This window comes from Paramacrobiotus metropolitanus, unplaced genomic scaffold (assembly GCF_019649055.1).
Source record: "Paramacrobiotus metropolitanus isolate TYO unplaced genomic scaffold, Prichtersi_v1.0 Parri_scaffold0000033, whole genome shotgun sequence".
Classification (NCBI taxonomy): domain Eukaryota; kingdom Metazoa; phylum Tardigrada; class Eutardigrada; order Parachela; family Macrobiotidae; genus Paramacrobiotus; species Paramacrobiotus metropolitanus.
Window position 1 is genome coordinate 874381 of NW_026570253.1, and position 15068 is coordinate 889448.

The following is a 15068-nucleotide window of genomic DNA, read 5'->3' on the forward strand; positions in this document are numbered from 1 at the left end:
AATAATACAGGTTGACAGCAACGAGCTCGCACGATAACTAAATACGGAGCACGACAAGTGACAAACAAGCAGTAACGGAGTTGCTAAGTACAACAGGAATAATACGTAAACGTAGATTCACGAGAACACCACAGTGGGAGATATGGCGAAATAATACTCGTAATACTTCTATGTGAAAGCAGTTTCCGTCATTATTGACGGATGACGCACAGCCAAAAATACGAATGTATTGGACCAGTACAGTAATAAATTTCTGCAGACCATACGAATGTGTTGGACCAGCAACCTGAATGACTCAAACTTAAAATTCGGGTGTCTGTTGTCTAATGATGACTCTGATCAGAAAAGAATTCATAGTTTTAAAGTTTTGGGGAAATACTTTTCGTATTTGCGGAAGTCAAGCTGACTTACTTATAATACGCCAATGCATGTGGACACCTTTACTGTTCCAAGTCTTGAAGTGGCCACCTGTTGAATTTGTGGTGCCACTGTGCGAGTAAGTATGTACAGTATACTGTTATACACAAATGGATGTTCGTAGTTATCTATCATACGATTCTTGGCGGAATGCCCAAAGGTCAAATTCGTCGATGCAAAAGCGTTTCGCGCAATCGTAGGCAGCCGCACGGCCGTACATGGAACGAGGGTCATCCTTCTCCACTGCACATAGAATTCGCAAAATTACGAAGACAGACCGACACCATCCAGTAACACAACATATTAATTTATATACTGTCCTTCTGACTTTTACGCTGAAAAACATCAGCAAGATTCCGCAGTAAATCGGACGAAGCACAATGCTTCGAAAGGCCAAGAGCTGCAATCCTGGTTCATTTCTGGATGAAACAATTCCATCTTGTGATCGTACCACCACCTAAGGTGGCGGAATGCCTTGTTCCCGTCAGCTTGCTAGCTGCTGCTAGGTGTACAGACATATGCCCAGTGCACTACATCATCATTGCGCAATAAATTTTTTGAGGCTGAAAGCATTCACTGAAGCCAGCACTAACGCAGCCCAACGATGTAGTGTTGCAATACCTAAAGGCAAGCAACGCGGTGCAGTACTTATCAATAGTAACCACTTATTTTTACGACGTTTTATTTCCTATGGTTTCCCTAATGTTGTTATGATTAGTTTCGATTTCCAAATTCTCGACATTTTATTGCTGTCGTATGGTAACAGTACCAACCATAAAGAAATGTTTGCTGTTGGTTGAACGTGTTTGCCTATGTCAGGAAACAACGAGCAAGTATTCCACCATCCACGTCGACTAGCGTAAACTGCACCGTTTACGATCTCACTCGTGCAACGGCGATCCCGAACACAGCCAAGCGAACCATCTGGCCCATCCGGAGCGTCTCAGCAAGGCTATGGACGGCGGCGACCTGACGAAACTGCACAGCGACGCGGACATTTTCGGTAAGCAATGTTTTCCATGAAATTTCAGGAAACTATCCGACAAGGTTTTTCACGAAATTCGTTATAAATTTGTAATCGTTAATCATTCATTTGAGTTGTCCGTTATCCGTAAGTTTGTAACGCAAAAATCTCGATGATCGTTGCAGAACGGAGTAAAAAATATGGAGTGAATTGTGCTGTCCAGAAAACAGTGCTAGCAGCTACCATTACACAACGTTTTAAACATGAGAACGAGCTTTTTGCACATGCATTTATTTGTGTTTGGTATTTCAGAAGAACAACTGCAGCAGAATCGCTGCGCTGTGTGCCTGGAAGCTGCATCTAGTTTTTGTTACGGAGTGGTGACGTGCATTTCTTGCAAAAATTTTTTCCTTACCAACTGGAATAAAACGGTTTGTGTTAGTCTGTATTTTTAAAACATCATACGCCGTATTTATTTTAACATTTTTAAATAAAATTAAATTGTTCATTATTAGTTTTTTTGTTTTTTTGTTAGGCTTTGCAATGTGTTAAGGAGAGCGGTCAATGTGCATGGGAAAATGTTTCTCTCAAGTCGTGCAACAAATGTCGTTTGGAAAAATGTCTTGCAGTCGGCATGGATAGAAGGAAGTCAACAAAACATCCAGACCGCGCTCGGCTAGAAGCGGTACTCTTGGGACTTCGCAACCACAAAACCCCTAATGCCTTTGTAAAACTCGCTGTCAGTGCTGTCGTTCAGAAACGCTTCAAGTGTTGATGATCTAGATAAACTACTCCGCGCTGTGCAGCAAGAAAATTTTGCTGAAACAGAATGCGTGCCGTTCCATAAACTTCTCAAAGGTGCCCGCGTACGGTTTACAAATAGATAGATATGGTGGCGACTGCCTTGACCGATGTTGGAGGATATATTGTTTCGAAATTCAAAAAGGAAAGTTCCCGTGCTCTTCCTGCAAATCTGGTATCGGAAACCTTTTGGGAGTTTGTTTTTCGGAAACCGGCGGATTGGTTGAAGCACGTTCTCGAGTTGAATTTGGTGGATTGAGTGTACCGTCTGCGAATCTGGACAAATTGCTGCAGTACGCCTTTGGCTTTTTTAGGCGATTACAAAAAATCGCCGAATTTTACAAAGGCGATCGCCATTTGGAAAGGGCGCTGAAGCTGATTCTCCTTTCAATGGATCTCCACGGCTTTCACCCTTTAAGTGATATTTGTGTGTGCGAATCGAAAAATTATTTAGAGTATGAATGCCTAAAGCGCTTCTTTAACACAGCTTTTAAGAACGATGTAGTTGAACGCCGAGCCGATGCTGTGAAGAAAAAGTATGGCGCTCGAAAGTCTGTACCGATGTCCACTGATCCTGGTAAATTAAATAAATTAAAACAGCTGTAACAGAAACAGCTCACACTTTTGGGTTTATAATTGTATTTGCTGGTTTTAACAGTAATTTTTAGTTATTACTTCTACGTGCTCGCACCCATCGTAATTTAAAATTTCGGTTAAAGTTTTAAAGCGATAAATCAAAGGTTTTCTTGGTGCAAAAAAGCCTGAAAATGATTATTTATTTCTTTACCGCAAAACAATTCGAAACAATGTAGTGCTGAGACAATGATTAACACGAAACAGTATTCACACAGATAAAACTGTAGTAAGTGCAGATAGAAGCGAATTTCTGAATTATTATTATTAATGCACTAGTTATTTATAAATTATTAATATTAATAATGTACTAGTTATAATTGTCCAAAACATTACTGCTTTAATTAAAAAAGTAATGTTGTAATGTACTGCTGCATTGAAAACTGTTGTTTCTTAAGCGAATTAAATGTCATCTATGTGTATGTATTCCTGTCGAGACTACCACAAAATATGCAAGCGGTTATTACACACTGTTTACAGATGTAGCGGTCTGATTAGCAGCAGAGTGAAATTAGCAGCAAGTCTTCTGTCATTGGTGCTGCTAGAAGATAGCGGCACGCCCACGACCCGCCCTTATGCCCGCTCAGCAGCACGGCTGGCACATTTTCTTTTTTATGGCGAACACCCAAGTTTTACAGTAAATTTATTCCGTTAAATTCTCTGAACAAAGAAAACGACAAAATTTTACGTAAAGAAGTGCAATACCATGCCTCAAACCCAGGCCAACGCAGTGCTATCAAGACCAAATCGATAGCCGGACGAACAAGCGTTTTCATAAAGCATCATAATATTCTTCTGATCTCAAGATCACATCCGACTTCTATAAGTGTTTTAATCTTCGGAGCACAGACTTCAAAATGGCATATTATTGCTTTTTGATCTCAAGATCATATCAGACATCTATAAGTGATTGTATTTTTGGGATCATAGGAACAACGAAATGGCACTCAAAGGTTTATATTGTACAAAACAATTGTTAAATATCGTGCTTTTTTACAAAACAAAAGCTCCGAAGTTGCAGAGACACTTTAACTTTATCTGTTAGAAACGCGACAAAATGGCCTTGCGTAAACTAACGGTTTTTGATTACACAAGACGCACTGATAAGTCTGATATTATTCAGCTCAGAATTTTTGTATAGACTAGCAACTCGTTTTTATTCAAAACGATATCTGAGGATTATCGATCACGAAAACTCAAAAGCAAAAAACATTTTGAAAAATCGTTGGTTCAAAACATTTTATTTGGAAAGACCTTTTTTGAGCAAAAGGATTGACGCGATTTCAATATTTCAAACAGCAAACGATTATTTTTTTCTAATAAATAATATAAAATTCCAACAATGCTAAAATTCACATATCGAAAAGGCAAAAAGTAACGCCTTTCAAAAACTTTGTTTGCTATTCAAATTATTTGTAACTATTTTCATTTGGCATTTCTGGATTTTGGTAATATTACCGCAAAAAATCGCTAACATGAAACCATTAATTTTTCTTATGGTTAAGTAAACCTTGCAAGTTCATGCGTTTTTTCGAAACCTTTATTTCATCTTTATGCTCCACTAATCTTCCGTTATTACAAATCATATCACCTGGCATCAAACGGGCAAACTGGAGGTGTAAAGCTAATAAAGTATCTACTTCAAAAGATTTGTGTTTTCAAAGCATGCCGGATCATGCTATGGTTTTTAATGCTATTGCAGCGTTGAAAGTGTTTTAGGCGCGAGTTTTAGATAACAGTTTGTAATCATAACCTTTGCACAATGAAACTTTGTAATTGTTTTACATGCTGGTCTTGACCACTGGCCAAGTGACAAGTCATAAGTAATTGCTTAAAGAACAATATTTGCTAAATTACGAATTACAAATTAGATAGCTGCTCAGCTTGCCGTGTTGTGTTATAACTTTACCGTAACTTCTTTTGTAAATTGCCATTGAGTTGCTTCGTGGTAACAACAGGTAAGTTACGGGAATGTCACTTCTCACAAGATAGCAGCTTTCCGAACATTGCTTCTATCATTGTATTTGCTAAAAGCCTAAAACAGATAGCAGAATCAAAACATGAATGCCGAAGAGTGTGTCACTGGTAACTTCTGTTTTGTAAGGCGGGCAGTTTCTTGCTTAATAAGCCTCCATTTTCGTCTCACCTGGGTGAAAAACTTGGCACTGTTACAATGCTGTAAATGTCTTCCTGGCTTATTAATATAAACTAAAAGTAAAATTTACTCTCCGTAGGCCGAGACCGTCCTAGCAGATGAAGCTGAACTTTAAAAAGCTGCTTTTGTATATGCGAAGTGCTCAAAGACATATGCAGCGCTGACTCCTTTCGGGAACTGAAAATTCATGGCATGCAAACACATAAATATTCGTGTGCTGAAACTTTCACTCTAATGCAGCAATCGCTCGCTCGCAGTGGCATGCTAACCGATTTTGAAACACAGATTCAGAGTATTGAGGTACACATAGGCATAACATATGAAGCAAAAGATGATGATCGCATTGATGGTTTTTTCAAAACACTGCAGTAGGCTGTTTGTGCTGTGTGTTTAGTTAATCTTTATCGAGAAGTAACAGATTTCGTCACAAGTCAAAATTTCAGTTGTTGATTTGATCTCCAGATCAAATCGTAGTTGATTTGATTTCAGATCGGCTCATTTTTAGTTTGATCTTAGGATCAAATAGTTGCTGACTACTATAATCTCAATTTTTTTTAAGACAAATGGCTTTTTACAGTTTTAGTTTTTAGTCACGTGTCACGTGTTTAAAAATTAAAACTGTAAAAAACTATTTGTTTCAAAAAATTAAGCAACGTCTTTTGAACTTGCTAGCAACGTCTTTTGAGCTCAAAGTTTTGACAGGAAAAGAATAGTTTAGCGAATCCAGCGCACGATACTAACTACTCGAATAAAACTGCTTTATCTGTTCTTGTGTTTTGGTTGAAATACTGAGATAAGTTCTTGACTACCTGCGGCGCTTTTCGTGCGAGCACACTATGCTCACTACAACAATGAAATTTGCTTTGGAACTCATGTTTTTTTTCTATTTGTATTTGAGAAAAGAAAGATGAACTTCACAAAAAATAAATATTCAGCAGTAAGCTTAAGTCAAAAAATGGGAAAATGATGGCTGTGGTGGTATATCGCAGCTAAGAATTGCACTGCTGTTACTTTTGCCGCTGCCGAAACGAATCTTTTGACAGTTTGTGGCAGAAGCAGCAGCTCCAGCCCCTTCTGTTTAGCAGCACCAATGGTGGCCCACATGCTGCTGATTTGACTGTGCTGCTACTCAGACCGCTACAACAGATATTGTAGAACAAAAAATTATTTGGTGTATTTGTTATCAAACATGGCAAGCGATTAAATGAACAATAATAGTAGAGTTGTTTATTTATTACGTCTAGCAGCATAATAATGCGAATCGCTATCGAGTACGCGTATCGACCGACATCGAGTATTATTGTGGTGTGGGCTGCGTTAGTGCTGGCTTCAGTGAATGCTTTCAGCCTCAAAAAATTTATTGCGCAATGATGATGTAGTGCACTGGGCATATGTCTGTACACCTACTAGCTGTCGCAGCTGGTTGCAATTTTTTAGAGATGAGATTTATATTTTACAATGTGTTGATTTGTGTTATTACATATTTTAAACATTTTGAATCGCTACCTTTATCGATTTTTGCTATTTTAAGTGATTTTTGAATCAGAAATAGTAATATTAATTCAGGGAATTGACGGAATACTCTGGCCGATTGTGTATACTTGTGGACAGACTGAAAACAGCATGGCGGACCCTGCCGAAGTCGACCAGGAACCTTTCCGAACCTTCGGCGATCCTCTACATCCTTCCAGTGATCAACTGTTATCTGATGCCTTCCCCGAAATGAACAGTAACCAACCGGACTCCGCCATCCTTCCCGTCCAAACGAAATCGAAAACTGCTCTGAAAAAAGAACTCCGTTTCCAGAAACGAACGGAACGCTGCAAAATCAACCGTGCCAACGAGAAGCTGCGGCGCAAAGAGAAATTACTGGCCAGCCGAAAACGCATGCAGGCCGCCTCTACCCCTGAGCATCCCTATGTATCGCGGCGCGTGGAACGACGGATGGCGCGGGATAAGTTGACCAAGGCGTTGACGGAGGGAGTGCGGCTGTGCGTCGACATGAGCTTCGAAGAGCTCATGTCGCCCAAAGAAATCGGCCAGCTGGCCAGCCAGATTTGCTACATGTATTCGTCCAATAAGAAAGTGGAGAAGCCCTTCTGTATGCATTTAACCAGCCTGAAACAGGGGACGAAGCTGCATGAGGAGGTGGTTAAACGTTGTCCTGGATTTGATAATTACAAGGTAAGTGTTTTCTCCGCGGCGCCTGCATTCGTTTTCGTACTTTATGATTTCTGTTTGGATTTATGTCTGATTTTTACTTCCTTATAATCGTTAATCGTTTTCATAATAATTAAAAAAATTGTTTTGCAATTCGTAGAATTCACCAGATAATGTCGTTGAGTTATCCGAGAAAATTATGTTTTGCGATTTTTTATCTGTGAATTTGTGCACCTGAACCACACTTACGCCTGCTCCAGCCTCCAGGCTGCTTCTGTTGGTTGCTTAATACGCACAATTGTTCCCTGTTAATGCTTTGCTAATTTTGGTCATGTATCGTCGCTCTGTGTAATTGCTTTTGTTCGTTTTGATGATTCTGTGACCTGTGTAATGGTTTTGGATCTTTTTTAGAGATTTTAATTTTTGATGACCGTTATATGTTATTGCCGCTCATGAAATTTGCCCCCCGAAAACGTAACAAATTTTTAGAACAATTAGCATGTCGTATGCATCGTCAGCTTCGGTAGCACATAACGGTTGGCTAATTGTACACATAGCTCACAATGGTTTTTCACACTTGTTTTGCCGCTGCGCAGATAAAAGTCTTTGAGGACCCATTGGAGAAAGTATTCCAAAAAGAGGAATTAGTCTACATGTCGCCCGATTCCCCCAATATCTTGGAGCGTATCGATCCCAGCAAAGTGTACGTCATCGGGGGCCTGGTGGACGGGACGCCGAAACGACAAGTCAGTTTGTCGCGGGCCCAGGCGCTCAACTGCCAGTCGGTGCGTCTTCCCATTGCTGAGCATATGAAGCGTTCGGCATCACACGGAAACACCATTCTGACGCTGAATCAGGTGTACGAAATTCTCATGCGATTCAATGAAACAAATTCGTGGGAACAAGCTCTGGACGCCTGCGTGCCTCGAAGGAAAGGTTTTACTGTCAACGGACAAGCGGATACGCCGACCGCCGAGGAGGAGGATAAAACTGATGTATTGCAAGAGGAAACAAATAGAGAAACTATTACATCATGAAACACCATGCCTTTGTTAGCTTTTGTAATGGAAAAGTTTTAAGCTTTGATTATGTGCTGCAGTTGAATGCTAATGTGTTAGCCAACTTAGTCCTGGTTTCTGAGATCGGAAGTAATCTTTGCATTGGGCCCGTTTGGACGGTGTGGTGATTCCGTTGAGACAGTGTGCCAGTTGCGTATCACATTGGCATTGGGCGTGTTTGCACGGTTGGCTGTCCTCTGCAAAAGTGGAAATGAACGTTTATTGTTTCATTCTTAGAAGTGAAGATATGTCAGCATCTTGGTCAGAATAAGTATTGTTGTGTACCAATTGGTTGATTTTATAATGTGAACGATACACTACTAATATTATTATTAGTACACTAAGCAATACTGACGACATAGATAGTAGTAATGCAGTCGAGGTACACGATTTTCCGATTAAGCCCAAATCGTGACTGTCACTGATTGACCTACCCTAACTATAATAATTATTAGTATGTATCTTGCTTAGCGAATTTGAGGTCTTTTGCAATGCAGTACTGCAAATTGCAGCAGTAGAAAAAAGTTGCAATACCTGTAGTCTGTTTACAAAAAAATTAAAGTAATACAAACGATAATCAAATCTTTTTTGCTGCCTTCGGTTCCCACAATTTGAGTGGAAATAGTGTTGTTCAGTTACTACTACTAGTATATTATAAAAAACTGGAAAGTGGAAACTGTTCACAAAACTCGTACACAAAACAAGTACGAAAATAATATCTGATGTTTCTATTATGCAGTAACATTTAAATCGACCACCTTTAAATAGCTCCTGATCAGCCCCAAATTCTCTGTACGTGACACTCAGCCGAAATATGATTAATGTAAAAACACTAAAATTAAAGAGAGTAACTGCGCACTTACGGCATATAGCTTTCTGGCTGGCGCAACTGTAGCTGACACTGGACAGCAGTGGCCAGTACATTCCGCATCCGTCGGACGACTCCATCTGCTGATAGCACTGGTCGTGCTGTTGGCAGCATTTGTCAATGGGATCAACAGGTGTCCCCGCTCCTCCCGGCCCACAGTAACACCCGTAGAACCAGCCGATAATTTTCGGGTCAAACTGGGGATTTTCACACTTGATGATCTGGTACAGGTCAAATGTATTCCCGAACACACCGCTTACATGCACACCGGAGATGTATAATAGCACCAGTTGCCAGATGCCGGGCATACTGGACATCGTGGATATCAGAATGCAGCGTACATGTGCCAACTTAAAGCAGCGAGTTGCTAGTTCGCCACGCGTGATGTGCAGCTGCGCTCTCGCGTTGCCGACTACTGTTTGTAACGGTGTCGGTGTATGGTTAAGAATTTCCGATAATTATTGTGTTTCTTGCTGTATATTGTACAATTATTTGCCGCTGGCCATTTGTGGTCACACGCGGTCAATTGGTTATTAAATCCGCAAGTGAAAAGTAAATGTGGCACATATAAAATTAATTGAATCATGAATGGTATCTTTACCATCCCCAAACGTTGTTGAATTACGTATACGTGGTTGTTCCTTTCTAGCACCGCCATTTATACTACACAGGGCACGGATTCTGGCTTCAGCTACGGTTATTTTGCTATCAGCAAAGTGAAAAAAATACAAAAATTTACTTAGAATGTTACAGTTGTACGTGTCCGCTCCTATTGCGTGCCGAGGTCATATTGTCCCAAATACAGAGTACTTCTACAGCTTTACATTGCGGTCGGCAGTCCATGGTCATACTCATCTACAGTATGGTAGTATTTATTGAGCGCTGGAGAGCGAGCATTACTTTTTTCGTTTTTATTCACTGTTACTGTGTATAAATAATCACGGTAAAAGGTTTCGTCAGTGCACTGGTCTGCATATGGCGTAAATGTAAATTTTGCAAACTTTTTGTGCAGTGGAGAGCGAATTCCCGCGGCTGTCTATCATGGGAAACGCTTGTGACTTACAGAAGGTTTTTCTGCTCGGAACTGAACGATATATCGCGGATCACTGTCCACTCCTCTCAATGATACCGTGAAGATGAAAAACGTATGGGTGGTGATTATTCTGACTGCAGTAAATGTGTTGATTTTGCACAATGGTCAGAAAGTTGGTTGTAATTTTCTTCATGTGAGTAGAGCTTGATGAGCGGCATTTTTGCAAGGAATAATTTTTATGGTTTCTTATGCTTTTTTTGAATGATTTTGGAGTGATTTTTATGATTTTTTTATGCATTCTGCGCCGACGATTTTGGCGATATTTGATTTGACGATGAATACCTTGTATGTAATCCAACAATCGCAAACTATGCCATGGTAAGCATGAATAATGCATGATCATTGTCTTCCAGAAATAATTTGTACGCATACTGCACATTGCACAGCTTTTAAACAGGGAAGAATTTTCAGAAAACAAATAACAACATAATACTGACGGAAACACTCTGTTGCCGCAAATCCGCAACAACCAACGACTGGTCATCAAGCCTGACGCATCACATTAATTTTGTCCAAGTCTACCCGCTCAGCAGGTGGATGTGCTCGCCTTCCAGTTGCAAACCGACAGCCTCGGATCGAACACCAGGGGATCGGGACAGTGCTTCGTATAGGGCACCCCTCCCGCTGCGCAGGCGCAGAAACTCTCCTGACACGGGCCCAGTGCGAAATCCCCCAGTCCGTGGCGCGAACAGAATACAGCATCACAGTTACAATTGCCGGTGTCCATACAGGTTTTCAGTTCCTGTTTGGTTAATTCCGCTTTATGCTCATCAACAGCGGCGCATCCCGGGATCATGGACGGCCAACTGCACACTTTGTTTACCGGATCGTAAAATACACTGGGCGGACAGGAGCGGGAATACGAGATTCCGCCCACACACGTGCAGTAGGCTTCGTTGCACGGACCAGTCGGATAGTCACCTAAACGGTACATTTACTAAGTGAAAATTAATTTATGTTGGGCAGGCACTGCTTTGTGATTTGCTGTACGGATACGTTGACATCAAACGCAGCAATCCGCTGTACGGTACGTTATTGACCTTACTAGTCATGAGTTACATGTAATCGCATTTTCATTATTGCTACTAATCACACTACAGCTAATATCGCGATTTTCGCTATACTCAAAATACTATTACTGTATTTACTATCTCAGTTTTCTTGAGACACAAAGCAGTTGACTGGAATACGCGCGATCTCATGAAAATTACCGGCTGGTCGGTAGGAACAGAACGCATCATCACATTTCGTTTTGGAAATAACGGCCACCGGGATGCGCGTCGGTCGGGGCGTGGTCGGTGGGACATAGGTGCCCGGTTTGGCCGTAGTGGTAGGCGGTCGTGGAGGCGGCAGTCGTCCGTAAAATATTTCGTAGATCGTCGTGAACAACGTCATCGGCCTCCCACCGCACTCGCCCTTCCAGTCATCCAGTCCCAGTTCCCACACCAATACCCCATTGTAGCCGTTGCGCTTAAGCCAGTTGGCCTTCTCCGTCACACTGCCCACATTGTCGAAACTAACCCACAGGTCATCGGTGCCGTACGCGTAGGAGCAGCGGCATTCTTTGTTGGTCTGGATGGTGAGGCTTTTGTCTTTCAGTCGTCCGCATATTTCGAAATACGACAGACTACCGAGCTCCTTGGTGAATGGGCCTTTGGGGCCGGGACCGCGGGTCGGAGCGTTGAAGCCGTGGTTGGAGGTGTTGGCTAAAATCCACGAGCGTCCGTATGTGGGTATTCCGATGGCGAGTTTGGATTTCGATATGCCGGCATCTTTCCATAAATTGGCTGAATATTCCTAAAAGTTGTGTAAGCTTAAACATCTATCAAATTTGTCCGGTTTCTCTCAAACACTTATAAACAGAAAAAGTGTCCGAACATCTGATGCATTAGAGCATATACGTAAAGCAACGCAATAATTATAATTGTTGTAGAAATTGTACAACATATACTCTTTTCATGTGTGAGCGCTGGGAGCATGCGCACTGAACAATTGCATTCTGCTTTGCATGTTTTGTTATCAAACCAAGCAAGAGATAGAAATTTACCGCTTTTCACGGTCAAATCCGGTAGAAGTCCATAGATCACCTACCGTATTTTAGAGGCTGTACAAAATGCAGCAAAAGTGTGGTACATGGCGATATTATTACTACCGCTTTTTAACTGGTTAAAGTGTAAAAACTACTGTCGTTTGAGGATAAATAATTTTTAAAACCTCGACAACTCGAATGCACCTTCTTACCACATTTAATTTCGCTTGGTAATCTACTTCGGTGGATCTCTTATACATGGGTGCATTGTGACCGGTCTGTTGCTCCCAGGATCCGTGGTAGTCGTAGGCCATGATATTCACCAAGTCAACAATGCTAAAAATGACAAAATCCTAAAATTGGCGTATTAATAAAGATAATGGTCTGTGCTGTGTATATTTAAACTGAAATCAATTATTATTATTACCCACTTGTTTTGCGGAAAAGAGTGATACAGAGGTAATTATGGCACTACAGAGCTGTAGATATTTGTTTGTACCGAACCTACTTCGTATTACGGATCACAAAAGTACTCTGAACATCATGCTCCTTGGACAAAAATGGTAGTCAGTCCCAATTACGCAGCTTTTCGAAATGACAGTCATGTGGTAAGCGTAAAGTGAGCAAAACACATAAGCGACTCGAGTTTTCTACAATTACCTGAAAACTATAGTGGGTAGCACTTTCTCCTGGCTGCAGCAAGCATTAAAATTACTTGCGTGACACCAGTGCCACCATACATTATCGATTTCTACGATCCAATATTAACCTATATCTACACAAATAACAGACGCATCCTGCGTGTGACCTTGTGCATTTTAAGCAGTAACGTACATGAACTGCGTTTACCTGTTCATTGCGGGAACATCGTAACCACCGTGCATTAACGCACCAACCTGCATAAAAACACGGCGTCGCATTATGTCTCTTAATCCCATTAAAAATCTGGGACGGCACTATGCGAATTGCGAAAGGAGATGCCTACATCCACTGTCAGCGCTAGTCGACGCTTTCCAGTTTTCACCGCGTCCTGATTAAATGCTGCCCGCATCTCCTGCAATAAGAAAAGCATCTTCAAAACGCAATAATAGCGAAATTTTTAAAAAATATGCCGGTTACGCATAAGTGCTTGCCGGTCAGCTTTAATTAAAAGGTCTACACGATGCACTTTTTCTCTTGAAGTTTATATACTGATTTATGAAACACTGATTAACTTTTAAAGATAAAAGAAATAACATTTTAATTTTATCGCTAGTATGTATTCGCTAGTAACTGCAGTCAGCGCAATGCTTCCTGATCATCAAGATTTTTCTAGTCTCTTTTTTGACAATTGCATTACCTGCAGCAAGGCCATATAAACCTGCAGGTCTTCCGCTTCAGGATATTCCCAGTCAACATCGATCCCGTCCAAATCCAGGGCACGCATCATGGCAATACTGGAATTAATAAAGGTCTGCCGGCTTTCCGGGCTTCTGGCCATCGGTTTGAACTGATAGCTCAAGGTCCATCCTCCCACGCTCAAATGAATTCGTAGTTTCGGATTGATTTTTTTCAGTTCTACCAGATCGAGCAAATTTTCTAAAAAGACAATGAAAATGTTGAAGTACAAAATATACTGGAAGGTCTCGTGATGATTAGCACTGAGTCTAATGAGGTGCACAACTGACAAAGTTCATTCACCTTCGTCCTTCCAATCATAATACGCTATGCGGTCATCGAGAATTTGTACAAAGGCATAAACGATGGTGGTGCACAGGAAGGGGTCCACGTTTGATGGTAAAAACGCCCAGGCGTCGCGGTATCGGCTCCATGAAGTGAAAAAACACTGAAACTGCGGAAAAGGCAGATCCGGTTCCTGGAATTGTGAAGCCGCTGCCTCCCTTACTAAATAAATTTGGAAGCATTTTAGTTATGTCAGAAGTACCGTCAAGAATCTGCTTTGTATGCCTTCAACTATTACGTATTCCATAATTATAAATAACTTCGTAAAAAGCTCTATAAGTAAAAATTAAAAAGATTATGAAAAATATTTGAAAAATCAGTAGCAGTTACTTCAGAGCCGCTCTATGCTAACTTTTGCGCTACAAATTTGCAGAGACGTTCGCTTACTGCGTGTATTCGAGTGGAAGAACACAATGAAACAAAACAAGGCTCCAAAACGTAGCTCCATCGCCAAAGCATGTACCCCAATGTTTTCTCCAATGGTCAAATCGGATAACGAATGCGTTTTACTCTTTCCAGAGTAAAGAGCTACCGTTTTGCTGCAGTAAAATTTAACATTTTTATAACACCGTAAAAAAAGGTTCAGTCATTTCTATCAAACAACTAGTGTAAACATCGCGCCTTATCATGATCAATTACACTACGGATAGCAATCACACAGCAAGGCGTTCAAGTCCCGGAAATGACCACGAGCTGATCCAAAGAACATATATGCATCAGCGTGGAAGTGGACTTTGAGTTAACACTGGCGTGAATGACGTTTACTAGGAACTTTGACATACTTACCTTTAACTAGAGCGTAATATGATGCCACCGTCCACAGTTAGCGTCGATTCATTCCAGACAATCGTGTGAGGCGATAGAGCATTGAAAACACCGCATGTCCATATCAAATTACGTTTCTTCCGGTAAACGTTAGCCAGATGCTGGTACGTATTCCACGCCGGTTCGTTTACATGTGGGCCACCGATCTTACACATGTACATCACGACTCAAGCTTTATGTACATCTTGCATACCAATTTGATAACAAAAAGCTGGGAAACAATATTATTATATAAAATTAAAACGTGGGAAAACGTTTTCCTGCAAACAAGAATAAGTTGAAAACGCTTTGTGAAGAGGAACGAAACAAATTTCAGATAACTACACAGATCTTCCATCTTTTG

At 41.0% G+C, this 15068-nt stretch overlaps 4 protein-coding genes across 4 annotated transcripts; 2 read left to right on the forward strand and 2 right to left on the reverse strand.

The window, feature by feature from the left end:
* The first annotated feature begins 1087 nt into the window (after window positions 1–1087).
* On the forward strand, window positions 1088–2728 carry LOC129589167 (ecdysone receptor-like). The gene is made up of 3 exons (XM_055483732.1): window positions 1088–1420; window positions 1694–1812; window positions 1917–2728. Exons 1-3 carry the CDS (start codon window positions 1372–1374, stop codon window positions 2154–2156), a joined length of 408 nt encoding a protein of 135 aa, XP_055339707.1. The 5' UTR covers window positions 1088–1371; the 3' UTR covers window positions 2157–2728.
* Window positions 2729–6193: 3465 nt separating this feature from the next.
* On the forward strand, window positions 6194–8467 carry LOC129589055 (tRNA methyltransferase 10 homolog B-like). The gene is made up of 2 exons (XM_055483535.1): window positions 6194–7154; window positions 7727–8467. The coding sequence occupies exons 1-2, from the start codon at window positions 6594–6596 to the stop codon at window positions 8165–8167; spliced, it is 1002 nt and encodes a 333-aa protein (XP_055339510.1). The 5' UTR covers window positions 6194–6593; the 3' UTR covers window positions 8168–8467.
* Window positions 7628–9455, reverse strand: LOC129589056 (phospholipase A2-like). Its single transcript, XM_055483536.1, has 2 exons — window positions 9052–9455; window positions 7628–8385 (listed from the first exon to the last, which is right to left on the reverse strand). The coding sequence occupies exons 1-2, from the start codon at window positions 9371–9373 to the stop codon at window positions 8237–8239; spliced, it is 471 nt and encodes a 156-aa protein (XP_055339511.1). The 5' UTR covers window positions 9374–9455; the 3' UTR covers window positions 7628–8236.
* Window positions 9456–10462: 1007 nt separating this feature from the next.
* Window positions 10463–15018, reverse strand: LOC129589198 (chitotriosidase-1-like). The gene is made up of 9 exons (XM_055483785.1): window positions 14687–15018; window positions 14288–14439; window positions 13859–14062; window positions 13518–13756; window positions 13164–13232; window positions 13028–13074; window positions 12391–12514; window positions 11361–11946; window positions 10463–11070 (listed from the first exon to the last, which is right to left on the reverse strand). The coding sequence occupies exons 2-9, from the start codon at window positions 14346–14348 to the stop codon at window positions 10676–10678; spliced, it is 1725 nt and encodes a 574-aa protein (XP_055339760.1). The 5' UTR covers window positions 14349–14439; window positions 14687–15018; the 3' UTR covers window positions 10463–10675.
* Window positions 15019–15068: the final 50 nt, after the last annotated feature.

Coding starts and splice junctions, on each gene's coding strand:
- LOC129589056 (XM_055483536.1), bottom strand. CDS start 9,373: ATGTCCAGTATGCCCGGCATCTGGCAACTGGTGCTATTATACATCTCC. Junction 8,386..9,051: donor CAGCCAGAAAGCTATATGCC/GTAAGTGCGCAG, acceptor CCACTTTTGCAG/AGGACAGCCAACCGTGCAAA.
- LOC129589055 (XM_055483535.1), top strand. CDS start 6,594: ATGGCGGACCCTGCCGAAGTCGACCAGGAACCTTTCCGAACCTTCGGC. Junction 7,155..7,726: donor CTGGATTTGATAATTACAAG/GTAAGTGTTTTC, acceptor GCCGCTGCGCAG/ATAAAAGTCTTTGAGGACCC.
- LOC129589167 (XM_055483732.1), top strand. CDS start 1,372: ATGGACGGCGGCGACCTGACGAAACTGCACAGCGACGCGGACATTTTC. Junction 1,421..1,693: donor CAGCGACGCGGACATTTTCG/GTAAGCAATGTT, acceptor TTGGTATTTCAG/AAGAACAACTGCAGCAGAAT. Junction 1,813..1,916: donor TTACCAACTGGAATAAAACG/GTTTGTGTTAGT, acceptor TTTTTTTGTTAG/GCTTTGCAATGTGTTAAGGA.
- LOC129589198 (XM_055483785.1), bottom strand. CDS start 14,348: ATGGAGCTACGTTTTGGAGCCTTGTTTTGTTTCATTGTGTTCTTCCAC. Junction 14,063..14,287: donor CTTCCACTCGAATACACGCA/GTAAGCGAACGT, acceptor AAATTTATTTAG/TAAGGGAGGCAGCGGCTTCA. Junction 13,075..13,163: donor GACTAGCGCTGACAGTGGAT/GTAGGCATCTCC, acceptor GTTTTTATGCAG/GTTGGTGCGTTAATGCACGG.